Below are 25558 nucleotides of genomic sequence, written 5' to 3' on the forward strand. Positions count from 1 at the left end.
ATTATCTCTCTTCCCTCCACATTGTCAGAATGATTTTTACTTACTTGGCACGTACAAACATTTTAAGCAAGCATGGTAATTGGATCCTTGAATTCAAAGCAGAATAATGTGGCCTATATTTCGGTCTACAGCAGATAAAACAAATCTGATTTCTAGATTAAATTACTGTGAAGAACAATTTAAAGCTAAAAGGCTTCAACATTTGGGATACAACTCTTCCAGCTCTTTCAGACTAACTCACCTAAACATTGAAATAACATCTGAATATCAAATGTAAAACCCGCACAACAAATTTCATGGCACAACAGTAATAAAAATAAAATGCAACTTGCTCTTCAATCTTAAATTAGGATATTTTGAATTAAGTGAAAAGGGATGATGTGGAATTATGAAGTGACCAGATTATTCAAAATGGACGACAGCTCTGAAAAGTACACTTCAACTCAACAAACTCCTAGAACTAGATTTTAAAGCCACATGGAACAATGAAAGATCACACGAAAGGGAGTTTGTAGAATTACAAGTTTTCTTTTGACATATGTCCTGTAGAAACCAAATTAAGTTATTGACGCATTAGAAATTAAGAATGATTCAATTGTTACCAAATTTTAGGAACTATCCTAACAATTAGAATGGCCCAAGTTCTGACAGTGATTAACCCAAATGAAACTGTCAAATGCTCTGGCAAAGTACTGGGGTCTGATCCTCATTCATTGCCATGTAGACCTTCTGAAAAACTGAAAAGATTACTAAATCATCTATCACACCTAAACAGAGTACAATCTGATAAGCAAAAAAACCTAGCACTGCACTACAATAGAAACAATTAACTAACCTTCTGTTTCTTGAAGCTACAAAAAAAACCACACACACACAAACCGGCTTCTTTTAATTTATGAGGTGCAAGCTCTAAACATATGCTCCACTGAGGGAAGGATTGAAGAAAGAAGCCTTGATCAGCCAGGAGTCTAAGGAACGTAATTTGTGTTTCTAGCCTTACAACAAGTTGAACTGTAAACTCCACAGTTCTTACCTCTGTGACTGTCCATTTACATTAATTACAGCTTTATGAACTTTGACTCTCATCTGATCTCCACTGGTGTGTATATCTTTATCCACTTTTGTCATATGCATGTTCAATACTCCACACATTCCCTACTAGCTTTCCAAATTCAACCCAGAATGGGTTATGACATTCTAAAAACTCAATCTTATCCAATATAAGTTCTTTTCACTATAATTGTTTTCTCCCATCTTTAATACTTGTCAATTTATTCACTGTATCAAATTGAATACCTTCATTACACACACACACAATATGAACATAGTTGGACCCTCAAACCTACTCTATCATTCAGTAAGACCATGGTTGATCTGATGACATTGCAATCTGCCTACTCTGTGACTTTTCATCCCCCGCTTATGAATTAACTACCAACCTTTGCCTTAAAAATATTCAAAAGCTTTGATTTCACAACCTTTTGAGAAAGAAAATTCCAGAGACAGAGTCTCTTCGTGTCTGTCTGCATGGGTGACCCTTATTCTTAAGCAGTATCCTATCCTCACGCACTTTGTCAAGACTCCTCAGGATCTTGAACATTTCAATTCCCATTGTGTACAATACCTTTTAGCACCTTTGCACAGGAGCTTTCCAAAAGGCTTGGCATCTCTGCACAATTCTAAATGAACTGGTGATAAAAGCTGATTGAAACAAGGAACAATGCCAATTCTTTCACGTAAACTGGGATTGAGAGCACATGAATGGCTTAGTTGTATTCTTGTACATGACCCTCTGTGTCTTGAAAACTCCTGTCTTTGCTTTGTTCTTCATCACTATATGATATTAAATACTTTCCATTCAGATTCGGACTTCCTTTGCAGTATCCACCTAAAATGATAGGGCTTTCATTACGGCCATATACTCAAACATCCTGCAAAAATGATACACTACGTTGCTACCTCACCTTCAAAAATATCTTAAAATTTAATAGCTAATATCAGTTTCCTAGTCCATTCTCCTCCTATTTTTGTTCATTATCCAGTTTCACCTTTGAAATTCATTTTAGATCTTTTACACAAATACTTTTAATTCTGTTAGCAATTTGTAAGTTAATAATGTGTTCTGTACAGAAGTAACTTGTATTACAGAAAACAAATCAGGAAGTCTCTCTCAGAAAAACTACGGTGGTTTCAGCCATCCAAATTAAAATAGGCTGAAGAATGTTTTTGAATTGAATATACTTATACCTATAAGAGTTAGAGGGGTTAATTCTGATAAACTGCTTCATTGACATCACATTTACTGCAGTTTGTCCTTTAAGAATGCATCAGTGCAGACTAAAACCCCAACCATGTAGCTAATATTGTATGACAGGTGTATATAACTGGAGAAGTAACAGCAGATAACAATGCTGACACAAGTTCTCCTGCTTCATTATTAATTGTTCCATCAAGAAACACTGGTTCAAGTCAGATTGACTGAAGAGACGAAAATTAATTGATCTTTGGCTCAGTTTTATTCCTCCAATTATCTACAAATCTAAAGACTGCACAGATACTGCAAGTCTGAAGACAACCCGAAGGAGGAGATGGTTAAATGGCTGCTTTGCATGCTTGCAGTCTCAAGGAAGGAATGAAATAGGACAGGCCATCTGGCATCAACCTAGGCACTGGAAAATTACAATGGACTAAAGTCCTATTGATTGCAAAGTCCTCCCACCAACACCTGGGAAGCATTTGCAAAAATTGGGACAGCTGTCCTAAAGACTAGTCAACTGCCGCCGCGATATTAACCGCCACCTGAACTCCCCCACCCGTCTCACCCACTCCAACCTCTCACCCTCGGAACGCGCAGCCCTCCACTCCCTCCGTTGCAACCCCAACCTCACTATCAAACCAGCAGACAAGGGAGGCGCGGTAGTAGTTTGGCGCACCGACCTCGACACCGCTGAGGCCAAACGCCAGCTCGCAGATACCTCCTCCTACTGCCCCCTTGACCATGACCCCACCCCCCACCGCCAAACCATCATCTCCCAGACCATCCATAACCTCATCACCTCAGGGGATCTCCCATCCACCGCCTCCAACCTCATAGTCCCAAAACCCCGCACCGCCCGCTTCTACCTCCTGCCCAAAATCCACAAACCTGACTGCCCCGGCCGACCCATTGTCTCAGCCTGCTCCTGCCCCACCGAACTCATCTCCGCATACCTTGACACCGTCCTGTCCCCCCTTGTCCAAGAACTCCCCACCTACGCTCGGGACACCACCCATGCCCTCCACCTGCTCCATGATTTTCGCTTCCCCGGTCCCCAACGCCTTATTTTCACCATGGACATCCAGTCCCTGTACACCTCCATCCCCCATCATGAAGGACTCAAATCCTTCCGCTTCTTCCTTTCCCGCCGTACCGACCAGTACCCTTCCACTGACACCCTCCTTCGACTGACTGAACTGGTCCTCAACCTGAACAACTTCTCTTTCCAATCCTCCCACTTCCTCCAAACGAAAGGAGTAGCCATGGGCACCCGCATGGGCCCCAGCTATGCCTGCCTCTTCGTAGGATATGTGGAACAGTCCATCTTCCGCAACTACACTGGCCCCACCCCCCACCTTTTCCTCTGCTACATCGATGACTGTATCGGCGCTGCCTCGTGCTCCCACGAGGAGGTTGAACAGTTCATCCACTTCACCAACACCTTCCACCCCGACCTCAAATTCACCTGGACAGTCTCAGATTCCTCCCTCCCCTTCCTCGACCTTTCTATTTCTATCTCAGGCGACCGAATCAACACGGACATCTACTACAAACCGACCGACTCCCACAGCTACCTGGACTACACCTCCTCCCACCCTGCCCCCTGTAAAAACGCCATCCCATTCTCCCAATTCCTTCGTCTCCACCGCAACTGCTCCCAGGAGGACCAGTTCCAAAAATGTACAACCCAGATGGCCTCCTTCTTCAAGGACCGCAATTTCCCCCCCGACGTGGTCGACAATGCCCTCTACCGCATCTCTTCCACTTCCCGTTCCTCCGTTCTTGAGCCCCGCCCCTCCAACCGCCACCAGGACAGAACCCCACTGGTCCTCACCTACCACCCCACCAATCTCCATGTACAGCGCATCATCCGCCGTCATTTCCGCCACCTCCAAACGGACCCCACCACCAAGGATATATTTCCCTCCCCTCCCCTATCAGCATTCCGTAAAGACCACTCCCTCCGTGACTCCCTCGTCAGATCCACAGCCCCCACCAACCCAACCTCCACTCCCGGCACCTTCCCCTGCAACCGCAGGAGGTGCAAGACTTGCGCCCACACCTCCCCCCTCACCTCCCTCCAAGGCCCCAAAGGAAACTTCCATACCCGCCACAGATTCACCTGCACCTCCACACACATCATCTATTGCATCCTCTGCACCCGATGTGGCCTCCTCTATATTGGGGAGACAGGCCGCCTACTTGCGGAGCGTTTCAGAGGACACCTCTGGGACACCCGGACCAACCAACCCAACCACCCTGTGGCTCAACACTTCAACTCCCCCTCCCACTCCACCAAGGATATGCAGGTCTTTGGACTCCTCCATCGCCAGACCACAACAACACGATGATTGGAGGAAGAGCGCCTCATTTTTCGCCTAGGAACTCATTTTCCGCTCCCCCCACCTTGTCTCAGTCAAATCCATCGAATTCAGCACCGCCTTCCTAACCTGCAATCTGTTTCCTGACCTCTCCGCCCCCACCCCAGTCTGACCTATCACCCTCACCTTGACCTCTTTCCACCTATCACATTTCCGACACCCCTCCCCCAAGTCCCTCCTCCCTACCTTTTATCTAAGCCTGCTGGACAAACTTTCCTCATTCCTGAAGAAGGGCTTATGCCCGAAACGTCGATTCTCCTGTTCCCTGGATGCTGCCTGACCTGCTGCGCTTTTCCAGCAATACATTTTCAGCTCTGATCTCCAGCATCTGCAGACCTCACTTTCTCCCTAAAGACTAGTCACTCCCATCTGAAGTAGTCATACTCCATGGTATTATATTTTACCACCAACCTCTCTGGAGACATCCTGTCCCACTGGCAGGACAGATCCACAAGAAATGGCAGTACAGTGATTTACAGTCTGGCCTCAACAAAATTTAGTGGTACATCAGAAGATCAGACAGATACTAAGAACCAGCAAAGAATTAATGAAATAAGGAGAGAACAGAATACGAAAGAAAGGTAATTTATAATATCATCATAAGTTTAAAAAATACGTAAAGATTAAGAGTAATTAAAGTTAATGCTGATCCTCAAGAAAGTGAACCTCGGAACAAACAAAAAACAAGAAAATGGCAGTGGTGTTAAACAGGGTATTCTGTCTCTCTCTTGATTGCAGAAGACTTAGAAAATTTCCCTTGAAAATTACTTACTATATATACTCATGTACAGGTCAATCTCATGTATAAGTAGATCCCTTAGCCAAAAAATCTTGTATTTTCCATATATCTAGTGTATAAGTCAACCCTATTATATTGCATTAATTTGTTTATACCAGAACGATTCATCACTCTTTGTTTACTATATTGCATTTCTATTCATTCATAACTCTGCTTATTGCACTTTGTTTACTACAGCACGTTTTGATTCATTCAGACCAGTATGAAATCTATTGGTACTTATTGCACTTTGTTCACTATACATCCAAAAGTTAATATCGTTAAAAGTGTAGCATGAATTTCAGCCCCTCAAAACCCATGCCTGCGTATTAGTCGACCCCCTAATTTTTAAACAAAAAAACCATCTTCAAAATTCGACCTATACATGAGTATATGGTAATTTCATCCTCTTCATGTCTGCGATTCTCCACTAATGAGATAGTTAGCAACACCACCATCTTTCTAACCTGGAGATAGTTTCCAAAAACACATTCACTCCATTACAAAAGCACATTTCTTCCTCCAGTAACATTATCTCTTTGCAGTTGACATTGTCATCCATTATGGATGGAAATGTGTTGCTGGAAAAGCGCAGCAGGTCAGGCAGCATCTAGGGAACAGGAGAATCGACGTTTCGGGCATTAGCCCTTCTTCATCCATTCCTTTGTTACCCTGCATTCAACTGTTACAAATGCTCTTCTTTCTTCCTCTGTGCATCATAAACATCAGTATATTCAACTCTAATATCCTGTTGCCAAAGAAGTTCTGCTTGATCTACAACAACCAAATCTCATTGACCCTATGCAACAAATTGCCCATTTGTTACTCTGGCTACTGTGCTTTATCTTTCCTCCTTTCCAGGTCCACTGAGAGCTTTTTAGAAGTTACCCACTTCAATCAAGCTTTTAATCCCTTTGGCTCAGTATTCAATTTAAATTTTATGAAGCATAGGACTTTACCTGAAGCACATATACATCTGCAAACTTAGCTCCTGCTGGAACACCCAGCAAGTCTCTTTGAAACCAGACTGTATTATCCCGTGGACCAAAGAGAAAATTAGTGATAGAAATAACTTCTGAGTTTTAATTATCTTTAATATCGATTATTAAGCAGCACTTTTCTTTTATTTCTTCAAAGTCAGTATACTATATTCATTGCTTACATCAGTCACTTGTAAATTTAGGGAAATGAAACAGATTGGCCACATTCATTTTTAAATATTTTTCACTAACCAATCCCGATCCCAAACTTCCAGCTGCACACCATTTTAATTCTCCACTTCACTCCCATCTTGGGCTAAACTGGGTCAAATAATTTCAATACAAACTTGATGAACATCACTTCATCTTCCTAGTCGTCGTCTTACTCCCTTCTGGCCTTCAAATCTTAGTCACCAACCCCATTTTCTCTCAGTTAGCAGATCATGATAATGAAGGTCAGCTATTTTACTGAAAGTAGAGGCTAACTGCTTGTGTTGGGTCTCCCAGGAAGCTGATCTCCATCCCTGTGATCTACTGAGCCACTGCAGCCTTCCTATCTTTACCAAAGTTTCTGTGTTTTCTCCTGTGCTGCAGACAGTTACATCTGTTTTGGACCCAACCTTTGTTCTTATTTGCCTAATTTTCTAAAAATATTACAGATGTGACAAAATATTCAGGTCAGGCAGCATCTGAGGTGAATGTAAACAAAGTTAATGTTTCAGTTTGACCTCTTTCAGCAGATAGGAAAACAGATATAACTAGTTTTAGATAAGCTAGATGGCAAGAGGGGCAGGAAGGGAACAAAAAGTGAAATTCTGCGATGTGTGGACAGTGGAGAAATTATTGATCAAAATGCACCGGTAATCCTTAGTTGCTGCTGCCTCCCCAAAGAATGAGCCATCAATTATTTGATATGAAACTGTTGAACTCAATACCAAGTCCAGTAGATATGAAGCACCTCATTTAGGTTGGAATGCCTGCTTTGATTGCTAAATTACCTGATTTTCATGCTTTCATAGATCCCTTGCATTTATTCCTTTCCAGCTACCCCCTCCATTTCCTTGCTCTGAACATGTTAAAAAGCCATTCATCTCTATATTATTTAATTGCGATGAAATGTCATCAGCCTGAAATGTTACTTCTGTTCATCTTGAGACAGCTGATTTGCAATTACTGTGCTTTCAGCACTTTGTTTTTATCTGCTTCAAATTGCTAGTATGCACAACAGGTTGCTGTAAATTTCAATTGATGCTTTGGAAACTATTCTAGGTACATACCGTTTAGTGGTGGCTCTCGCCTTTTCTCTGTTGGAACAAAAATATGTTGGAATTTGATTAAAATGAACTTAACTTTCATAGATAGCTCTGTACACTATAAATAGATAACACTTTGCTTCCACCAAAATATAGTAAATTTTTTCATAGAATTCATAAAATCCCTACAGTGTGGAAACAGACCATTTGGTTCAACAAGCCCACACCAACTTTCTGAAGATTATCCCACCCAGACTCACTCCCCCACCCTATCCAGAAACCCTGTATTTCCCATGGCTAATCCAACTAACCTACACATCCTGGACATGATGGGGAATTCAGCATGACTAATCCACCTTACGTGGACAACTTGGACTGAGAGGAAACCAGAGCATCCTGAGGAAACCCATGCAGAAATGGGGAGAAGTGCAAACTCCACACAGACAGTCACCCAAGGCTGGAATTGAACCTGACCCTGGCGCTATGAGGCAGTAGTGCTAACTACTGAGCTCATTCTATATACTGTGTTACTCAAGTTAATCTTATTCTATTCTCAGACATTACTGTACCAAATTCAGTCATTAATTCAGTCTATAATTTGTAAACAGCTTGTAAAGAGAGAAAGTTATTTTGAAGGCAAGGAGCTGAATGAAACTGGCAGAGAAGGATAAATATTGGTTTGAAATGTTACTTTAATAATCATAGATATCTTTTCAATGGATCTGAAATTGTCAGAAATAGAAGTATCTTTGGTGGTTTGGTTCTTGAGAAACCTACCATAATTTTACCATCTAATATCAAAAATAAAAAATTGAAATTGCAAGTAAGACTTTAAAACATGAAGGAAGCTCGATTCACACTAATGGCCAATCAATAAGTCACTACAGTATACCTTCTGATGAAGCTAATGGACATCCTACCTCTCCCCTCACCAATATAAAAAGAAACAATTTAGGGCAATTGAAGCTACAATTTAAAAAGCAGTGAATAGCTGCCAAAGCAAATTAAGCACATCATTAAAGTACACAGAATACACAACCACAGTACACACCAGTTCTTCTTTGGCGTCTTCCAATTATGTCATTGACTGCAAACTTGAATCTTCTTGCCTCTTCTTCACTTGCAAAATTAAGTCCTATTTGATTTGCCTGGGAAAGAGGTCATTGCAAAATCACTGTTACTAGAAAAACGTGAGTAACATTTTTCAATTTTTTAAACCTAACCACATCAATAAACCCGTAAACAGAATCAAAGAAGCCCTATAGTACAGATAGAGGACATTCAGCCCATTGAGCTTTCACTGACCCTCTGAAGACCATTCCTCCCCCCCAGCCTATCCCTGTGACCCCCACATTTACAACAGCTAGCCCACCTCGACTACACAACCCTGAACACTATGGGGCAATTTAGCATTGCCAACCCACCAATCTGCACATCTTTGTATTGGAGAAGAAAACCCGTACACTCAAAGAATGTGCAAACTTCAAATAAACAAACAGACACCGATGGCCGAAATCAAACCCAGGTCCTGGTACTGCACTGCCCCAAAATAGATTCCAGGTACAAAAATAGTAACACAATTCCTCTAATCTGTGTCCAGGTATTACATAAGGGATAGTCATTGATTACTTGTATTACTGTATTCACAATTCATCCAGACAACATGCTTTTTTAAATAAGCTGATTTGCATTAGAGAAGGATTAGATCTTCTGAGGAAGATCTTCCGATCTCTCACTGACCATCACCCCTGAACGCCTGCAGCATTTGTAACAAGCTATATGAGTTACAGCATAATTAGAAATAAATTATATTAATAGGAAGAGAAACATGGCTGTAGGGTGACCAAGACTGGGAACTCAATATTCAAATGTACTTGAAGCTCCGTAAGATTGGCTAAAGAGGTAGGATAGCATTGTTAATTAAGTGTTTGTGAATGCAGTGGTGACTAGAGGTGTAGGGGAATTAGACTGTGGCGTGAAAACAGTTAGAGTGGAAATAGGAATAGCCAGGGAAAGAAACCATGGATGAGAGTTGTCACACTGTAGGACAAAATATAAATCAGGGAATAATGAGATGAGTATCAAAGGCACTACAATTGTAATGGGTGCTTTTTAACTGCGTATTGGGTGGACAAATCAGAGGAGGGCGGCAATATGGAAGGCAAATTTGAAGAATGCTTCAGGGATTGTTTCTTCGAATAGTACATGATAGCATCTACCCATGAACAAGCTATTTTAGGTTAGCATTGTACTGTATGAGGATTAATAAGAGAATTCATAGTTAAGGATCCTTTAGGTGACAGCAGTCTCAAAATAAAAAGAACTTTAAACTCAGCTTGAGGGACTGCTACTCAGGTCTGAAAACAGTGTCCTCAAATTAAATAAAATTAATTACAGAGGTATGAAGAAAGGGCTGCTCCCAAAGTAGCATTGGGAAATTAGTCTAAGTGGATCGGCAATGACAAACATTTAGACAAAGGTTTATTCCAGTCAAAAAGACAGCACTCAATGAAAAGCATGAACCACCTAATGTTAACAAGGCGGTCAAGGACAGTATCAAACCAAAGATGAAGGCATCCAAAGTGGTGAAAAGTAATCACCCAAAGGATTGGGAATATTCTAGAAACTAGCAGTGGATGACTAAAAACTGAACAGAATGGGAGAAACTAATGATGAAAAAAAGATTGGCAAGAAATATAAAACTAAACAGCAAGAACTTCAACAGATACATAAAAACAGTAGCTAAAGTAAGGACCTTTTTAGATAAGACTGGGCAATTAAAAATGGGAAACAGAAATGACAGATAACTGAAATTACCATTTTGTACCAATCTTCACAACATTACAAACATCCAAAGATGACAGATAAGCAAGGTGCTAATGGAAAGAAAGGTATTGTAACAGGTACTATCATGTGGACCAAAGCATTTAACAAATCAATGGGACTAAAGGAAGTCAAGTCACTGGGACCTGATGGCCTGTATCCAAGGGTTTCAAGGAAGTAGATGCAATGAGAGTAGAGACAATGGTTAAAACATTCCAGAATTCACCCATTCCTAGAGTCAACCCCCCCCCCCACCCCGATGGGAAAACTACTCACCTGACACTCCAATTCAAGAAAGGAGGGAGACAGAAAGCAGGTAACCAGGCAGAAATAAGCAAAGCATAATATCTGGCATTGAGAAAATGCTAGTGTTGATACAAAGTGTGGCACTAGAAAAAGCGACTCTCTTGCTCCTCAGACACCATGTGACCTGTTATGCATTTTCCAGTTCCACGCTTTATCAACTCTGATGCTCCAGCATCTGCAGTCTTCACTTTCTCCTGAAATGCTATAGTTTATTACTAAGGAATAAATGGACTGAATGGCTTTTAGAAACATTTAGAAAAGCTTAATGCAATCAAGCATATTCAACACTGTTTTGTGAAAGGGAAATCAAGTTTGAAAAATTTGCAAGGATTATAACAAGCAGAATTGATAAAAAGGATCAGTAGGTGCAGTGTTTTTGGATTGCCAGAAGGCATTCATTAAAGGCACCACATAAAAGATTATTGCACAAAATAAATGGTATTGGGGGTAAAGTATCAACATGGATCAAGGATTGGTTAACACAGAGAAGAGAGTCAGGATTAATGACTCTTCTTCATGTTGGAAAGACGTTACTAGTGAAATGCCACAAAGAACAGTCCTTGGGTCTCCACTGACTACATCAGTGACTTGGAAGGGCAGTGTATAATGCATCCAGATTTGACAATACAAAAATAGGAAGGAGGACATATTGTGATGAGCACTACACGAATCTGCAAGATAGGTTAAGTGAGTGTGTAAAAACTTGACAGATGGAGATTAATATATGACAGTGAGGTCTCGCACTTTTGTCGAAATAATCAGAAGGCAATCTATTGTTTAAACAGAGACAAGACTCCAAAAAGTGTCATACAGGAGGATCTAAACGTTCTGTATGAAACAAAGTTAGCATGCAAGTAAGTAATTAAGATGACAAATGGAATTTTGTTCTTTACAACTAGGTGATTGGAGTTTAGGTGAATGGCTAGAAAGATGGAATAGGATGAAGGGGTTTAGATTCCTTGGACATTTGGATAAGTCTGGGGGAGATAAAACTTAAAAATTCAATAGCGTTCACCTAAACAGAATTGGGCTACTAGTCTTGTGGGGACAAAAAAAACAGAAATTGCTGTTTCAGCCAGGTAGACACTTTGTATGCCTGGTACTGTTTCTGACTGCTCACCTGCCTTCTTCGTTTACTCGGATCAACTTTCTAACTTGGTGGAAATGGAGGAGAAGGGGATATTCCACGTGTCAAGGTTGTGGATTACAATTTTGATGCTGCTAATGGCCCACAGTGCCTCGTGGATGCCCAGCTTGAATTACTAAATATGTTAAAAATCTCTCCTATTTAGTGCGGTGGTAGTGCTCCATGACAGAGAGTGAGTATCCTTCAGTGTGAAGACAGGGATTTGTCTCAACAAGCACCTGTGTGGTAGTTACTTCTACCAATCCTGTTATTTCTAATGTGGACAGATACATTGAAGCAGGTAAATTGATGGGGATGAGGTCAAGAATGCTTTCTCTCCTGTTGATTCTGCAGATGCTGTGTAGCAGCTATGTCCTTTATTACTCAACTCATTTGATCAGTAGTGGTGTTGCCAAGTCACTACTATTAACGGAAAAATGGAGTCCTCAATCCAAAGTGTATGGAATCATAAAGTCTCTCCAGTGTGGAAATCGACCATTTTAGCCCAACAAGTTCACACCGACCCTCTGAAGAGTATCCCACCCAGACCCATTCCCCTACCTTATCACTCTACATTTTCCCTGACTAAGACACCTAGCCTACACATCCCTGAACGCTTGGACAATTTAGTATGGCCAATTCACCTAACCTGCACATCTTTAGACTGTGGGAGGAAACCAGAGTACCCAGAAGAAACCCATGCACACAAGGGGAGAACGTGCAAACTCCACACAGACAGTCGCCCGAGGCTGGAATCAAACTCTGGTCCCTGGCACTGAGAGGCAACAGTGCTGGCTGCTGGTTCTGTCGTTAGCACTGCTGCCTCTCAGCACCAAATACAGAACCACCATGCCAGCAGTGTTGCCTCTCAGTGCCAGGGACCTGGGTTCGATTCCAGCCTCGGGTGATAGTCTATGTGGAGTTTGCACATTCTCCCTATGTCTGCAAGGGTTTCCTCCGGGTGCTCCTGTTTCCTCCCACAGTCCAAAGATGTGCAGGTTAGGTGAATTGGCCATGCTAAATTGCCCAAAGTGTTCAGGGTGTAGGTTAGGTGCATTAGTCAGGCATAATGTAAAGTAATAGGGTCAGGGTGGGAAACTCTTCGGAGGGTCGGTATGGACTTGTTGGGCTAAATGGCCTTTTTCCACACCGTAGGGATTCTACAATTCTATGACCTATATACTGCACAGTTACCTCCCTCCAAGTAATGTTCAATACGGTGTAGTGATCCATCAGCAAGCAGGAGCGATAGATGGTAATCAGATTTTCTTGCCCATGCCTGACCTGATGCCATGAGACATCAATGTTGAGGACTCATAGGCAGTCAGGAGAGAGTTACCCTATCACTATGTTGCCACCTCTGCTGGATCCATTTGAACAGGTCATACCCAGGGATGGTGATGGAGGTGTCTGGGAAACTGTTTTTAAACAACTATTCCACAAGTATGGCTAAATTTGATTAGTCAATGAGACAGCTCTCTCAATTCTGGCACGAGCCATATGCTATTAAAGAGGATTCTGCAGGTTGGACAAAGTAACCTTTACCTTTCTTGTCTGTAGTCCCTATGCTGATGTGAATAATCCATCCAGTTCTGTTCCTTTGAGACTTTATAATGGTTTGATACACCTTAGTGGCTGAGTAGACCATGTCAGAAGGCAGCTAATAATCAACAATATTGTTATGGGCTGGAGTTGTATGACCCTAAATGGACATTAGTTATGATCCCAACTGATGTTATTACTGAATAAAATCACATCCCTGACTGAACTGTGGCTTGATAAATTAGAAACCATCTCACATCGTAGTCTTTCACTGAAACACAAGCACCAAATGCTGCAGATCTGATTTTAATAGTGAAATAGAAGTTTATGAACCTACTCTATTACATCTATAGATTTTCTGGTCTTAAAAGTTTAATAGCCTCTTCCTCGAGTACTGACGGAACTTAATTTTTCTCAGCTTTGAATAGCCTTTCTAGGGTTCTATCAAAATATTTCTGGTCAGGAACTTTCAAAACTAAAGCCCTTCCACTAAAGCACCCTACTTCCTAACTTACCTGAATTAACTCCTGCTCCCTTCTCATACCAGGTTTTAAAAAACTATGGCTGCTGAAAACCAAGTTAAACATTAAAACCTCTTATACACACTAAAATGCACATGCCACTAGTTGAAAATCTAAACTGTAGAAATGCTATTAAAATATGTGAGAACGGTAAAGTATATTACAATTAGTAAACCAAATAGGTTTTTTTTACAATTACCAACAGTAGTTTCAAGGTCATCATTAGACTTCTAATTCCAGATTTTTAATTCAAATTCTAACATCTGTCATCATGGGATTAGAATCTGGGTCCGCAGAGCATTATCTGGGTCTCTGGATTACTAGTCCAAAGACAATCACAATGTCATCACTTCCTCCTAAAATCGTCACTGACTGTAGTACACTTTGGTATACCCAAGGTCACGAAAGGAGCCATAGATACATACAAGTGTTTTGTTAAATATTCAAAGTGAAAAATTGTAGCTCATGCTTTGAAATGGTTGAATGTTTTATTTTTCAAATGTTGTATGTCTCTTAACCTACAAAGATTTAGTTACTCTAGAACTGTTAGTTGAGTAAGCTATGTCACAAGACAAATCAGAACTTATTTTTAAGGAACATCTAACCTTTATTGCAAAGAATGATTATCATAAAACTGTCATTAAACATTAAAGTCATAAAATGAAATAACATACATCACCAATAAAAGTATGGAAGTATGATCGAGATGGATTATAAACAAAATTGTTGTACATTTCTTGCTCCCACATTAATCTCCCATCCTATGATAGAAAGAAAAAAAGTTAAATTTCAATTCGAGGAACAAGATCTGGTACTAAAATGGGTCTGTGCAATTGAAATTATTCTTAGGAAATCGGAAACTTATTGCTTTTATACTAACTCAGATTTAAAAGAAGGGTACAAATCAAAGAAAATAAATGCTCATTAAAAATGTTGATATATTTTCTAAGAAGCCAAGTTCTGTGAATGCTAGAAAGCTGAAATAAGCAAAAATAGTTTGGTACACTCAGCAAGGCTAACAGAATCTGTGGAGAAAGAATGAGAGTTAATGAAGCAGGTCAATAGCCTTCTAGCAGAACAGAAATGCTAACTATTTTTCTCGGCAGATTCTATCTGATCAACTAGGCTCCTTGGATGCTGCCTGACCTGCTGCGCTTTTCCAGCAACACACCTTTCAGCTCTATCTGATCAACTGTCTGTTTTCTCTGTGCAGTAGCCACCTTCCTTATCTGCTCTCAGTGCAAAGTTACTGGTCATGCTTTTCAGAAATTTGGCTTTATTAGATAGTTTATATAATACATAGTGAATTAAGACTCAACAACTGCCAAGAGAAATGAGTAGAAAATATTTTGTTAGAGAATTCGGAAGAACAGACCTGGAGCACACAATGAAACACACCAGGTTTCAGATTTAGTGTGGGGCATTGGACAAAGAGTTAAATAGTAGGCAGGACACTAACAGTGAGGACCAAATTATGGACATGCAAGGAAATGGACTGGCAGAGCTTTGAGTTTTTCCTTTGTTCTTGACTCTCAGCATCCAGACTTTTACATTCTGCAAAGTATCACTACAGGACGTAATGGTGAGCCTCCTAGACATTCTGACAAATAGGAACAGATTAAAGATATTTTGCTGTAATGTACACATACAAACCAAAGGTGTTTGTCAACTGCTCAGCTGAAGGCCAGCATGTCAAATTTGTATTTTTTTTTTAAATCAACCCGCGCAAAAATGTATGACACACTTCTAGATCAGGCAGGACTTGAATCCAGACCTTCTAGCCCAGACGTAGGTACATTGCCATTGCACCACAAGAGCCCTGTCTGAGCAATTGAGAGTATTTAGTTTTAAATAAAATATTTGTCAAATAAGAGGCTGATCAGATATATCTCAATACAAGCAACATCCCTTAAAAAGGTCATAAAAGCCTTGGAAACACTGCTTACTAAAAGCAGAGATTTTAACTTATCAGCAAACTTACTATGTAATGTCATCAAGACTTTATTCCAACATTCATATAAATATTATTCACTGATCAAAACTGTTGTCAAAACACTCAACTCAGATGGATGAAGAAATGCTTCCAGATTGCCTTCAAAACCTCACCAGAAAAAGTACAATGTCCACACTGACTCCTGGGAATCTCTTGCCCAAGATTACCCAAACTGGAGAAGTAGATTCTGCAAAGCTGCCAATCACCGTGTATCTCTGACAGGCCCAGATGGAGGTCAAGAGGAAATAACAGAAGGAGCATTTGAAAACATGAATATCCCATCCACATCCCTCTTCAAACATCACTTGTGGCAAGGTATGTGGATCCAACTTTGGACTATTTAGTCACTTCAGGACCCAGAACTCCAGAATGAAGGAAGTCACCCTCAGTTTTGAGAGACTACCAGAGAAGAATATGGATTCACTTCACCCATTTTATAGTGTCCATCTTTATTTCATCATCCAATAATTTAATATTACTTAAATTGCTAGTTGGGCAGTTGTCTATCTTTGATAAAATTTGGCAAAAAGGGATAATTGACGCACTGAGTAGTTTCTAGGTACCCTTATTGAAGATTGGTGATATCAATTTATATTCTGAGCTCAGATGCCTGAGAGGGGGCGCATAGGGCATCGTAGTGACATGAACAAGAGATATGAAAGGAAGCAAATCTACACTAAGGTGCCAGGAGAAGTAAAAATAAGATAGCAGAAGTGGAAGCTTTTGTAACTTTTATCTCTTTATTCATGCACTCACAGAATGACCGCATTTCCGGCTCGACCAGCATTTTTTGCCCATCCCTATTTGCCTGAAGGGCAGTTAAGAGTCAACCACAATGCCGTGGTCTGGAGTCCCATATAGGCTAGACCAGATAAGGATGACAGAGTTCCTTCCCTAAAGGATATTCTCGAACCAGATGGGTTTTTCCTGACAATCAACAATGGTTTAATGATCATCGTTAGACCCTTAATTGCAGATTCTTTATTGAATTTGAATTTCACCATCTGTCATGGTAGGATTTGAACTCAGGTCCTTGGAACATTAGCTAAATTGTCTGGATTAATAGTCTGATGATAATACCACTAGGCCACTGCCTCCCCTTACTGAATCATAGTGAACTCTGATGTAACAAAGACTGAAACATGATCAAATTGATTTAATATCAAGAAATGACAGTTCAGACAAGAAGATATAATAATAATCAGAAACACCTGGAAATGTTCAGGCTTAAATTTCTAACGTGAGACTTCAACTAAAGGAGAAAAAAAAACTCAAGCTTCCACTGGGTTCTGCTCCAGGTCAGTAACAAAAGAACTGAGCGAACAGAAATGTTAGTCGTTTTAATGGAAAATGGAAGTGTCTCAGAGTCAGAATTGGTAAACAAATATAATGTACATGACTGTTTCATGATCCAGTTTCTCAGGGAAGTCACAAAAGCCAGTGCTAATTTTGATCTGGCACTTCCAAATGACCCAAAAGATACACAGCAACTGGAAACTGCATCACCCAAGGCATAGTAAGTACAAGGCGAGAAAGGTAAACTATGAAATCATAAAATAACTCAAAATGAAGGAAACTGAAAACAAATGCACTGAGATAGACAATTCAGCACTTCACTGGAGTGCTCTCTCCTTGGGCTCCATCTTCACTTGTTGTTTATTCCTGATCACCTGCTCCCACCCTATTTTCTGCAAAAGAAAAATTTTTCCTAGCTACCATCAGCCTTAAGGGTCACTGGGCCTGAAACATTAACTCAGGTTTCTCTACACAGATGCTGCCAGAACTGCTGAGTTTTTTCAGCAAATTCTGTTTCTGTTCCTTAATAACTTGCCCTTCCCAAATAATAAACCACGTGAAACCAGACATTGATATAAATGATATGCAAATCTCTACTGATGCTACTCATAGAACACTAACGAGAGATACTTAGGAGGAGAACAAAGGTGATAACTATAATTAAGTAACTTGATACTGAGGGAGCAGTAGATTGACAAGATAAAATGGTTGCCTGCACTTAAAAAGAAAACAAGTTAACTCGTCTTCATTCCACATAGAATGAAAGCATGAAATTAAACATCAGGAGAAAATTAGAGGATTGTCTCTAACGGAGTAAACAAGAGTCAAAAAGATTCAGAAAGGAAAAGGTACTTTCTTATTTTTGATTAACTTCCCCAAGCACAAAGTCTATGGGAAGTCTTAGAATGTGTCATACCTTGATTTCTAGAAGGTGTTTGACAAAGCTTCATATTTGACAAAATAAGCAACATGCATTTGGGGTTTGGGGTTAATTCCAACAAATTAGCTGATAAGCACAAAACAAAAAAAAAGTCATTTGAAGAGTCCTGATGGAACAGAGGGGTAAATAGAGTAAGGTGCTAACCTCAATGGTAAATCACTATAATTTGTTATAGAGTCATAGAGATGTACAGCATGGAAACAGACCTTTCGGTCCAACCCGTCCACGCCAACCAGATATCCCAATCCAATCTAGTCCCTCCCACCTGGCAGCACCCGGCCCATACCCCTCCAAACCCTTCCTATTCATATACCCATCCAAATGCTTCAAAACGGTGATTTACAAAATTAATTTATTACAGTTGTTAAGCTTCCAGATAAAACCAAACCAGAAGGAGCTATGGAAACACAGGAGGCAGCTCAAGATGTTATAGAGTTAATTTAATAGAATATTTTAGCAGGTGGAGAAATAGCAATTGAAATTTAATTCAGATAAAAAGTTAATTCAGTAAAATAGGTAAAGGAATGCATTTAGAAAAAAATATTTTGTGATTACTGAATCATTTATGCAAAACGGAAAATGATACCTCGTTGTCTTGGTGGAAAACTCAACATGGTCAAAAAATGCAAAGGCAATAGACAGTTTAATTAAATAGTCAAACAGTAGAACCAAATCATAGGATATTGTACGCAAACTTGATGGAATGCTAGAACACTCATCATAGAGGGCTAGCTAGTGATTGAGTCAAGAAGTAGATATAGTGTAGTAAATCATACAATCAACTCCAGATATCAAAAATCTGAGTTATGAGGAAAGATAAACAAGTTAGGCTTTCATTCTGGTAACAAAATATCTAATAACCTCAGGGCTACACAAGTTAATTAAGAAAATAGCACTTCAGAATACTGCTTCAAATAATGAGAATTGGACAAGGTAGACATGGATTCAACCAGGAAAAGACAGATTTAGGATTACTGGCACAAAATAACTCTTCAGAGTTATCTATATGTAAGATGCAGGATACAGAAATGGACTGTTTGAGTCTTTTGCCACAAACAATGGATGTATTGCCTTGGAATTATCTACTTATGAACAATTTTAAGACAGTAGGTTGAGAGCCATAAAATGATGAGCTTTACTGAAACCTGAGAATTCCGACTTTTATCACGCTAAAAGAAATGGAACTCAAATCCCAAGAATAAAAGATTGTGTGCCAACATGCTTCAAAATGCCCTTACCTTTATATCATAAACGCGGATAAAGTAAGACCTTTGAGGATTGTCTTTGATAAGGCAGGCGACTCCACAGCATTTTTTCGTCCAATGTGAACTGCGCTCTGCAGCAAATACTTGAACAACGGCTGATGATAATGTCTGGAAGTAGAAAATAAATAATTATACATTTAATATTTAATAAGGTAGGAAAAGTCCAGTGCATACCATGGTGATCATTGATGGGTCTCTTATTGTTTGTGATATGTATATAAATAATATAGGACCAAGTAATGAATCTTGTAGGATGACAGAGTTAAAAAAAAGAGAAAAAAAAAGAGAAAAAGAGAGAAAGAATATCTAGGTTACAGAAAGAGTAGAAAGGTTATGCTGTGGCTGTCGAAAACTTCGAGTTAGGCCATAGCTGGGGTACTCTGCGCAGTTTTGGTTGCCATACTGTAGGAAGAATGTGATTATATTTGTGGAGTACAGAGCAGGTACACCTGGGTTGTACCACTTCAGCTATGTAGAGAGGCTGAATAGACTCTGGTTGTTTTCTTTAGAGCAGAGAAGGCTGGTGGGAAACTTGATTGAGGTGTAAAAGATTATGAGCGATAGGGACAGGGTAGATAGGAAGCAGCTATTCCCCTTAATTGAAAGGTCAGTAATGAGGGGGCATAATTTGAGGATAAGAGGAGCACAGAACTTGTCACCCAGAGTATGGTGGAATCTGTATTACATTGTCCAGGATGGTAGTTAAGGCAGGAAACTTCCTACCTTTTCAAAAGTGCTTGGATGAGTACTTGAAATGTCATAACATTCAATGCAATGGACCAAGAATTGCAAAGTGGAATTAGTATAGCTAGGTAGGCAGACTCAATGATACAAAACATCTCTTCTGTACTGTATAACTCTATAATACATAGAACATATGCTAGATGCTAAGAAATGGGCAGGGTAAGTTTGAAGGTTAACAGTAGCTTGAACATCAGAGATCAATTTGAACACCTTAAAGCAAAAAATAAAGTACAGTACAACTTTCTCTAGATTGTCCATCTTTCTAGCATCACTTCTTCATAACCAACATTTATCTACAAATCTCAGTTAAGTGTCCAAAATACTAACTCTATTGTACTTAACAGCTATATCACAACTCCATTTGTCCCTATCTCTCAGATCCCCAGGTATTTTCCATTCCCTGCAGGGAATGCTTGATACAGTGCTAAAAACTGAAACCCTGATTAATGCTGTCCTACCTAACTAAAGCATAGCAACTCTATCTTCCTTAATTGATATTTGTTAATTCACTACAGATAGTGCAATTTGCCTAGGGTTTTTTTTGATCAATACGACTCAACTCAGTTACTCACAGAGAGGAAGAATACAAAATGTTGAGCCAACAGCTAAGGTGAATTAGAAGTATCAAAAATTGGTAGTTGGTTGGTAACTAATATTGTATGGTTTTAGAAAGCCAATTAAAGTATATATTGCAGATCTACAATAAGCACTCGGCAAATATTGAGTGTGGTGCTGGAAAAGCACAACCAGTCAGGCAGCATCCGAAGAGCAGAAGAATTGACGTTTTGAGCATAAACTCTTCATCAGGAATGAATCTAGTAGCCTAAGGGGGCTGAGATAAATTGGGGGGGGGGGGGGGGGGGGGCGGGGAGAAGGTGGTTGGGAATGCAATAAGTAGATGAGGGTGGGGGTGAAGGTGATAGGTCGGAAAGGAGGGTGAAGCAGATAGTTGGGAAGGAAGATGGACAGGTGGGACAGTTCAAGAGGGCGGTGCTGAGTTGGAAAGGTTCAATGTGGGATAAGGTGATGGCAGTGGGGGGTTGTGGAGGACGAAGAAGAAATGAGGAAACTGGTGAAATCCACATTGATCGCATGTGTTTGGAGGGTCCCAAGGCAGAAGATATGCATTCCACCCCAGGCGTCGGGTGGTTAGGGTTTGGCAATAAAAGTTGCCCAGGAAGCGCATGTCCTTGATGGAGTGGGAGGGGGAGGCAAAGTGCTCAGCCACAGGCGGTGGGTTGTTTGGTTCAGATGTGGAAGGAACCTTTGGGGTTTTGGACAGAGGTGAGGGAAGGTGTGGGTGCAGGTTTTGTACTTCTTGCGGTGGCAGAGGAATGTGGCAGATGGACCTAGCAAGAAAGTCGTGGAGAGAATGATCTTTCTGGAACGCAGATAGGGTGGGGAGGGAAATATATCTCTGGTGGTTGGGTCCGTTTGCAGGTGGTGTAAGTGGCAGAGGATGATACGAAGTATCCGGAGATTGGCGGGGTGGAAGGTGAGGACCAGGGGAACGTGAGGACCTTGTTGCGATTGGAGGGGTGGGGTTCAAGGGCAGAGGTTCAGCAAGTGGAGGGGATGCACTGGAGGGCATTATCGAGCACATGGGAGGGGAAATTATGGTTTATGGGACATTCTATGGTGGAATTGGTCCTCTTGGGGGTAGATGCAGCGGAGGGGGAGGAATTGGGATTAAGGGATTGCATTGTTACAGGAGGTAGAGTGGGAGGTGGTGTAATCCAGGTTCTGTGGGAGTTGTTGGGCTTGTAGAAGATGTCCGTGTTGAGTCAATCACCAGAAATGGAGATGGAGGGGTACAGGAAGGGGAGGGAGATGTTCAAGATGGTCCAAGTGAACTAGAGGTCGGGGTGGAAGGTGTTAGTGGAGTTGATGAATTGTTCAATCTCCTCGTGGGAGCATGAGATAACATCGATACAGTCATTCAATGTAGCAGAGGAAAAGGTGGGGAATGGCATTGGTGCAGCTGCAGATGATGAATTGTTCAATGTACCTGAAGAGGCAGGCATTGCTGGGGCCCATGGGGGGGGAAAAAGCTACTTCTTTGGTCTAGAGGAAGTGGGAGGATTGGAAGGAGAAATTGTTGAGGGTGAGGACCAGTTCAATCGAATAAGAACTCTCCAAAACACATGGGATTTAACCAGTTTCCTCATTTCCCCTCCCCCCATCTTATCCTAGATCCAACCTTCCAACTTGGCACCGTCCTCTTGAACTGTCCTACCTGTCCACCTTCCTTCCCACCTATCAGCTCCACCCTCCTTCTGACCTATCACCTTCATCTACTATCGCATGCCTAGCTACCTTCCCCCTACCCCGCCTCCCATTTATCTCTCAGCCCTCTTAGGCCACTAGTCTCATTCCTGATGAAGAGCTTTTGCTCAAAACGTAGATTCTCCTGCTCCTCAGATGCTGCCTGTCCAGCTGTGCTTTTCCAGAACCACACTCTTCGACTCTGGTTGTCGAGCATCTGCAGTCCTCACTCTATAATAGGCAAATATTTTCAAAGTACATGACCTAAACATTCTAAAATATTACAGTCGCAAACATACCAGAGGTGACAATATGATACAGGCAGGAAGGAGACACAGTGGGAGTTCTCAACAAGACATTTTATGGGCTCCAAAGTCAAAAGCATCAGATAAAAGATGGGCATGGAAACATCCTGTTAATTACCATCTGTGGCCATCCAAGGGGTGATAATCAGTACAACAAATTTTGTTTTAATCTTCAGCCTATGAACCAGCCTGGTATGACGACTGCTCTACCCAGGACTGCATGAAAATACAGAAGGTGGTGTGCACAGTCCAGACCATCACGGAGGCCAACCTTCCACCCACAGTCTCCATTTACACAGCTCACTATGGAAAGGCTGCCATCAAAGACCCATCGCACCCTGGTAATGGTCTCCTACAACCTCTTCTGTCAGGCAGAAGATACAGAAACCTAACACACGCACCAGCATGTTCAGGAACAGCTTCTATAGGGGGCATTATTAGACTGAAGAATGGACTCTCTAGCCTCAAATAATGCTGACCATACTAATGTAGCGCATGCCCTGTGCAATGTAACCTGTATGCCTCTAACTTTTTTTTTGATCTGTACATCCCTGCTTACTACAACCTGCCTGTATGGCTGGTAAACAAAGTTTTTCACTCTACTCCGGTAAACATGACAATAAATCAAACCCTCAATAAGCGAGCAAAAATTATACACCTCAAATACTGCAAAGTTTATTGCATTATTCTGTTCAAAAATTACAGTTTTTAGAATTTATTTACCTCAGCGCAAACATCCTTGTTCAATCCAATGGCCACGCAAAATATGAACAGCTGATTCAATTTCAAGTCAACTTATCCTCAAAAACTGTGATCTATTACGATGTCCAAGTCAGTTGAGGGCATAAGTGAGAAGACTCTTTGATGTTAAGTTTTATTTAAAGCAAGGTTGTATTATTATTTTGATGATTTATGCTGCAATCAAAGTTTAACAGATATGTATATCCCCTGCATTATGTTTCTATTACTTAGTCTGTGCAGACCTCTTGGTTATCCCCCAGAATATTTCATCAACCAAGCATACTCCTGGTCCCTGAAGTGCCAGTTAATAAGAAGTTTGCTGTACTCCTTCATGTTGAACACTGCTTGGAGAAAGTGCTGAGGATGGCAAGGACACAGATTCATCTCTCGGTGTAAGACTTGAAGGTTCTAGAAAAAGAATGGCTCTGTGCCACCATGGCTGGCTGAGCTGGCCCGATCCTAAAAGAAACAGCTGCTGGGCTAGGTTTGCAGCAAGTGCTGAAGCAACTAGCAAGTAGGAAAATTCTACTTGGCCTTATCTTCACCAATCTGTCTGCAGATGCATTCACCATTGCGTCATTAGGAGTGACAACCTTGCTCTTGTGAAGGCAGTCCCACCTTCACACTGATGATACTCTTCATCATACCACCTTACTAAATGGGACATACCAAACACATCTGGCAAATCAAAACTGGGCATCCAACACAGGACTACTTGCAAGCCAAACAACAGTAGGAGCATGCAATAAATAGGGTTAAGTGATTCTACAACCAACTGATTGGACATGTGCTGTAGCTCTGCCATACCTAGTCATGAATGATGATGGACAATTAAACAACCTACAAAAGGGAGAGGCACCATAAATATTCCCTTCCTCAATAATGAGGGTGTCCAGCACAACTGTGCAAAAGGCAAATGGCAATGTATTTGTATTCACCTTCAGCCAGAAATTCCACATGGCCAATCATTTTGTCCTCTTCTTGACGTCCTTTACAACTCATACCAGTTTTCGTCCAATTCGATTCATTCCACAAGATGTCAAGATATAGCTCGAGACACTGGATTCTACAAAGGCATGACCTCTGACAACATTTCAGCTGCAGTACTGAAGGTTTGTGCACTGGAACTTGCCACATCTCAAGCCAAGCTGTTCTAGTACAGATGGCATCTATCCAATAATGTAGAAAAATGCCTAAACATATCCTGTGCACAAAATGAAAGGCAAATCCAATCTTACTATATGTTGCCCTATCAGACTACTACTTCACCAAAATGATCAAAGATGATATTGACATTGCTATAAACAGCACTTACTTAGCAATGCCCTGCTCACTGATGTTCAGTTTGGAGCCTACCTGGGGCCCCAGCTCCTGACCTCATTACAATTTTGTCCAAATATGAACAGAAGAGCTGAACCTCTGAGGTAAAGTGAGATTAACGGACCAAGACATCAAGGCAGCATTTGTCCTAGTATAGCATCAAAGAGCCTCAGAAACCCAAATCAATGGGAATTGGGAGAAAAATGCTTCACAGTTGGAATCTTATCTCGTTCAAATGGATATGGTTGTAGTTTTTGGGAGGTCAATCATCTCAATGCAAAAACATAACTGCAGAAGTTTCTCAAGGTTGTGTCCCTGACACAACCATGTTCTGCTGCTATATCATTGACATTCCATTCATATTAAAAGGTAAAAAAAACTGGGAGGTTTGTTCATGATTGCATAATATTCAGCACCATTCACAACAGCACAGATACTGAAGCAGTCCATATCCGTATGCAGCAAGATATGGACAATACCCTGGCTTGGACTGACTAGTAGCAGGTAACAATTGCATCAAGAAAGTGATGGATTACTCTACACTTACCTGGATAGGTGCAGCACCAAGAAGATAAAGCAACTCACTTGATTGGGATTCCATGATTACTTTCAACATTCACTGCTTCACCAATGACATAGTGGCAGCAGTTCGTACCATCTACAAGATGCATTACAGCAACTCAACAAGGCTCTTCCAAAACATGCCCATCTTTCTCACAACT

At 40.9% G+C, this 25558-nt stretch overlaps 1 protein-coding gene across 2 annotated transcripts in view; it reads right to left on the minus strand.

Moving 5' to 3' along the window:
* wasla (WASP like actin nucleation promoting factor a) overlaps window positions 1-25558 on the minus strand; it is a 79713-nt gene that overhangs the window by 16808 nt on the left and 37347 nt on the right. For both annotated transcript variants that reach the window (XM_043709144.2, XM_043709143.2), the window contains exons 2-5: window positions 19435-19569; window positions 14642-14728; window positions 8701-8797; window positions 7674-7700 (exon numbers count right to left, since the gene is read on the minus strand). In XM_043709144.2, coding sequence (XP_043565079.2) covers window positions 7674-7700; window positions 8701-8797; window positions 14642-14728; window positions 19435-19569 — 346 coding nt within the window. The remainder of the gene's footprint in view (window positions 1-7673; window positions 7701-8700; window positions 8798-14641; window positions 14729-19434; window positions 19570-25558) is intronic.

The sequence above is a fragment of the Chiloscyllium plagiosum genome, unplaced genomic scaffold, assembly GCF_037043375.1.
Source record: "Chiloscyllium plagiosum isolate Xiang-an unplaced genomic scaffold, Cpla_swu_hap1 HiC_scaffold_19, whole genome shotgun sequence".
Taxonomy (NCBI): Eukaryota; Metazoa; Chordata; class Chondrichthyes; order Orectolobiformes; family Hemiscylliidae; genus Chiloscyllium; species Chiloscyllium plagiosum.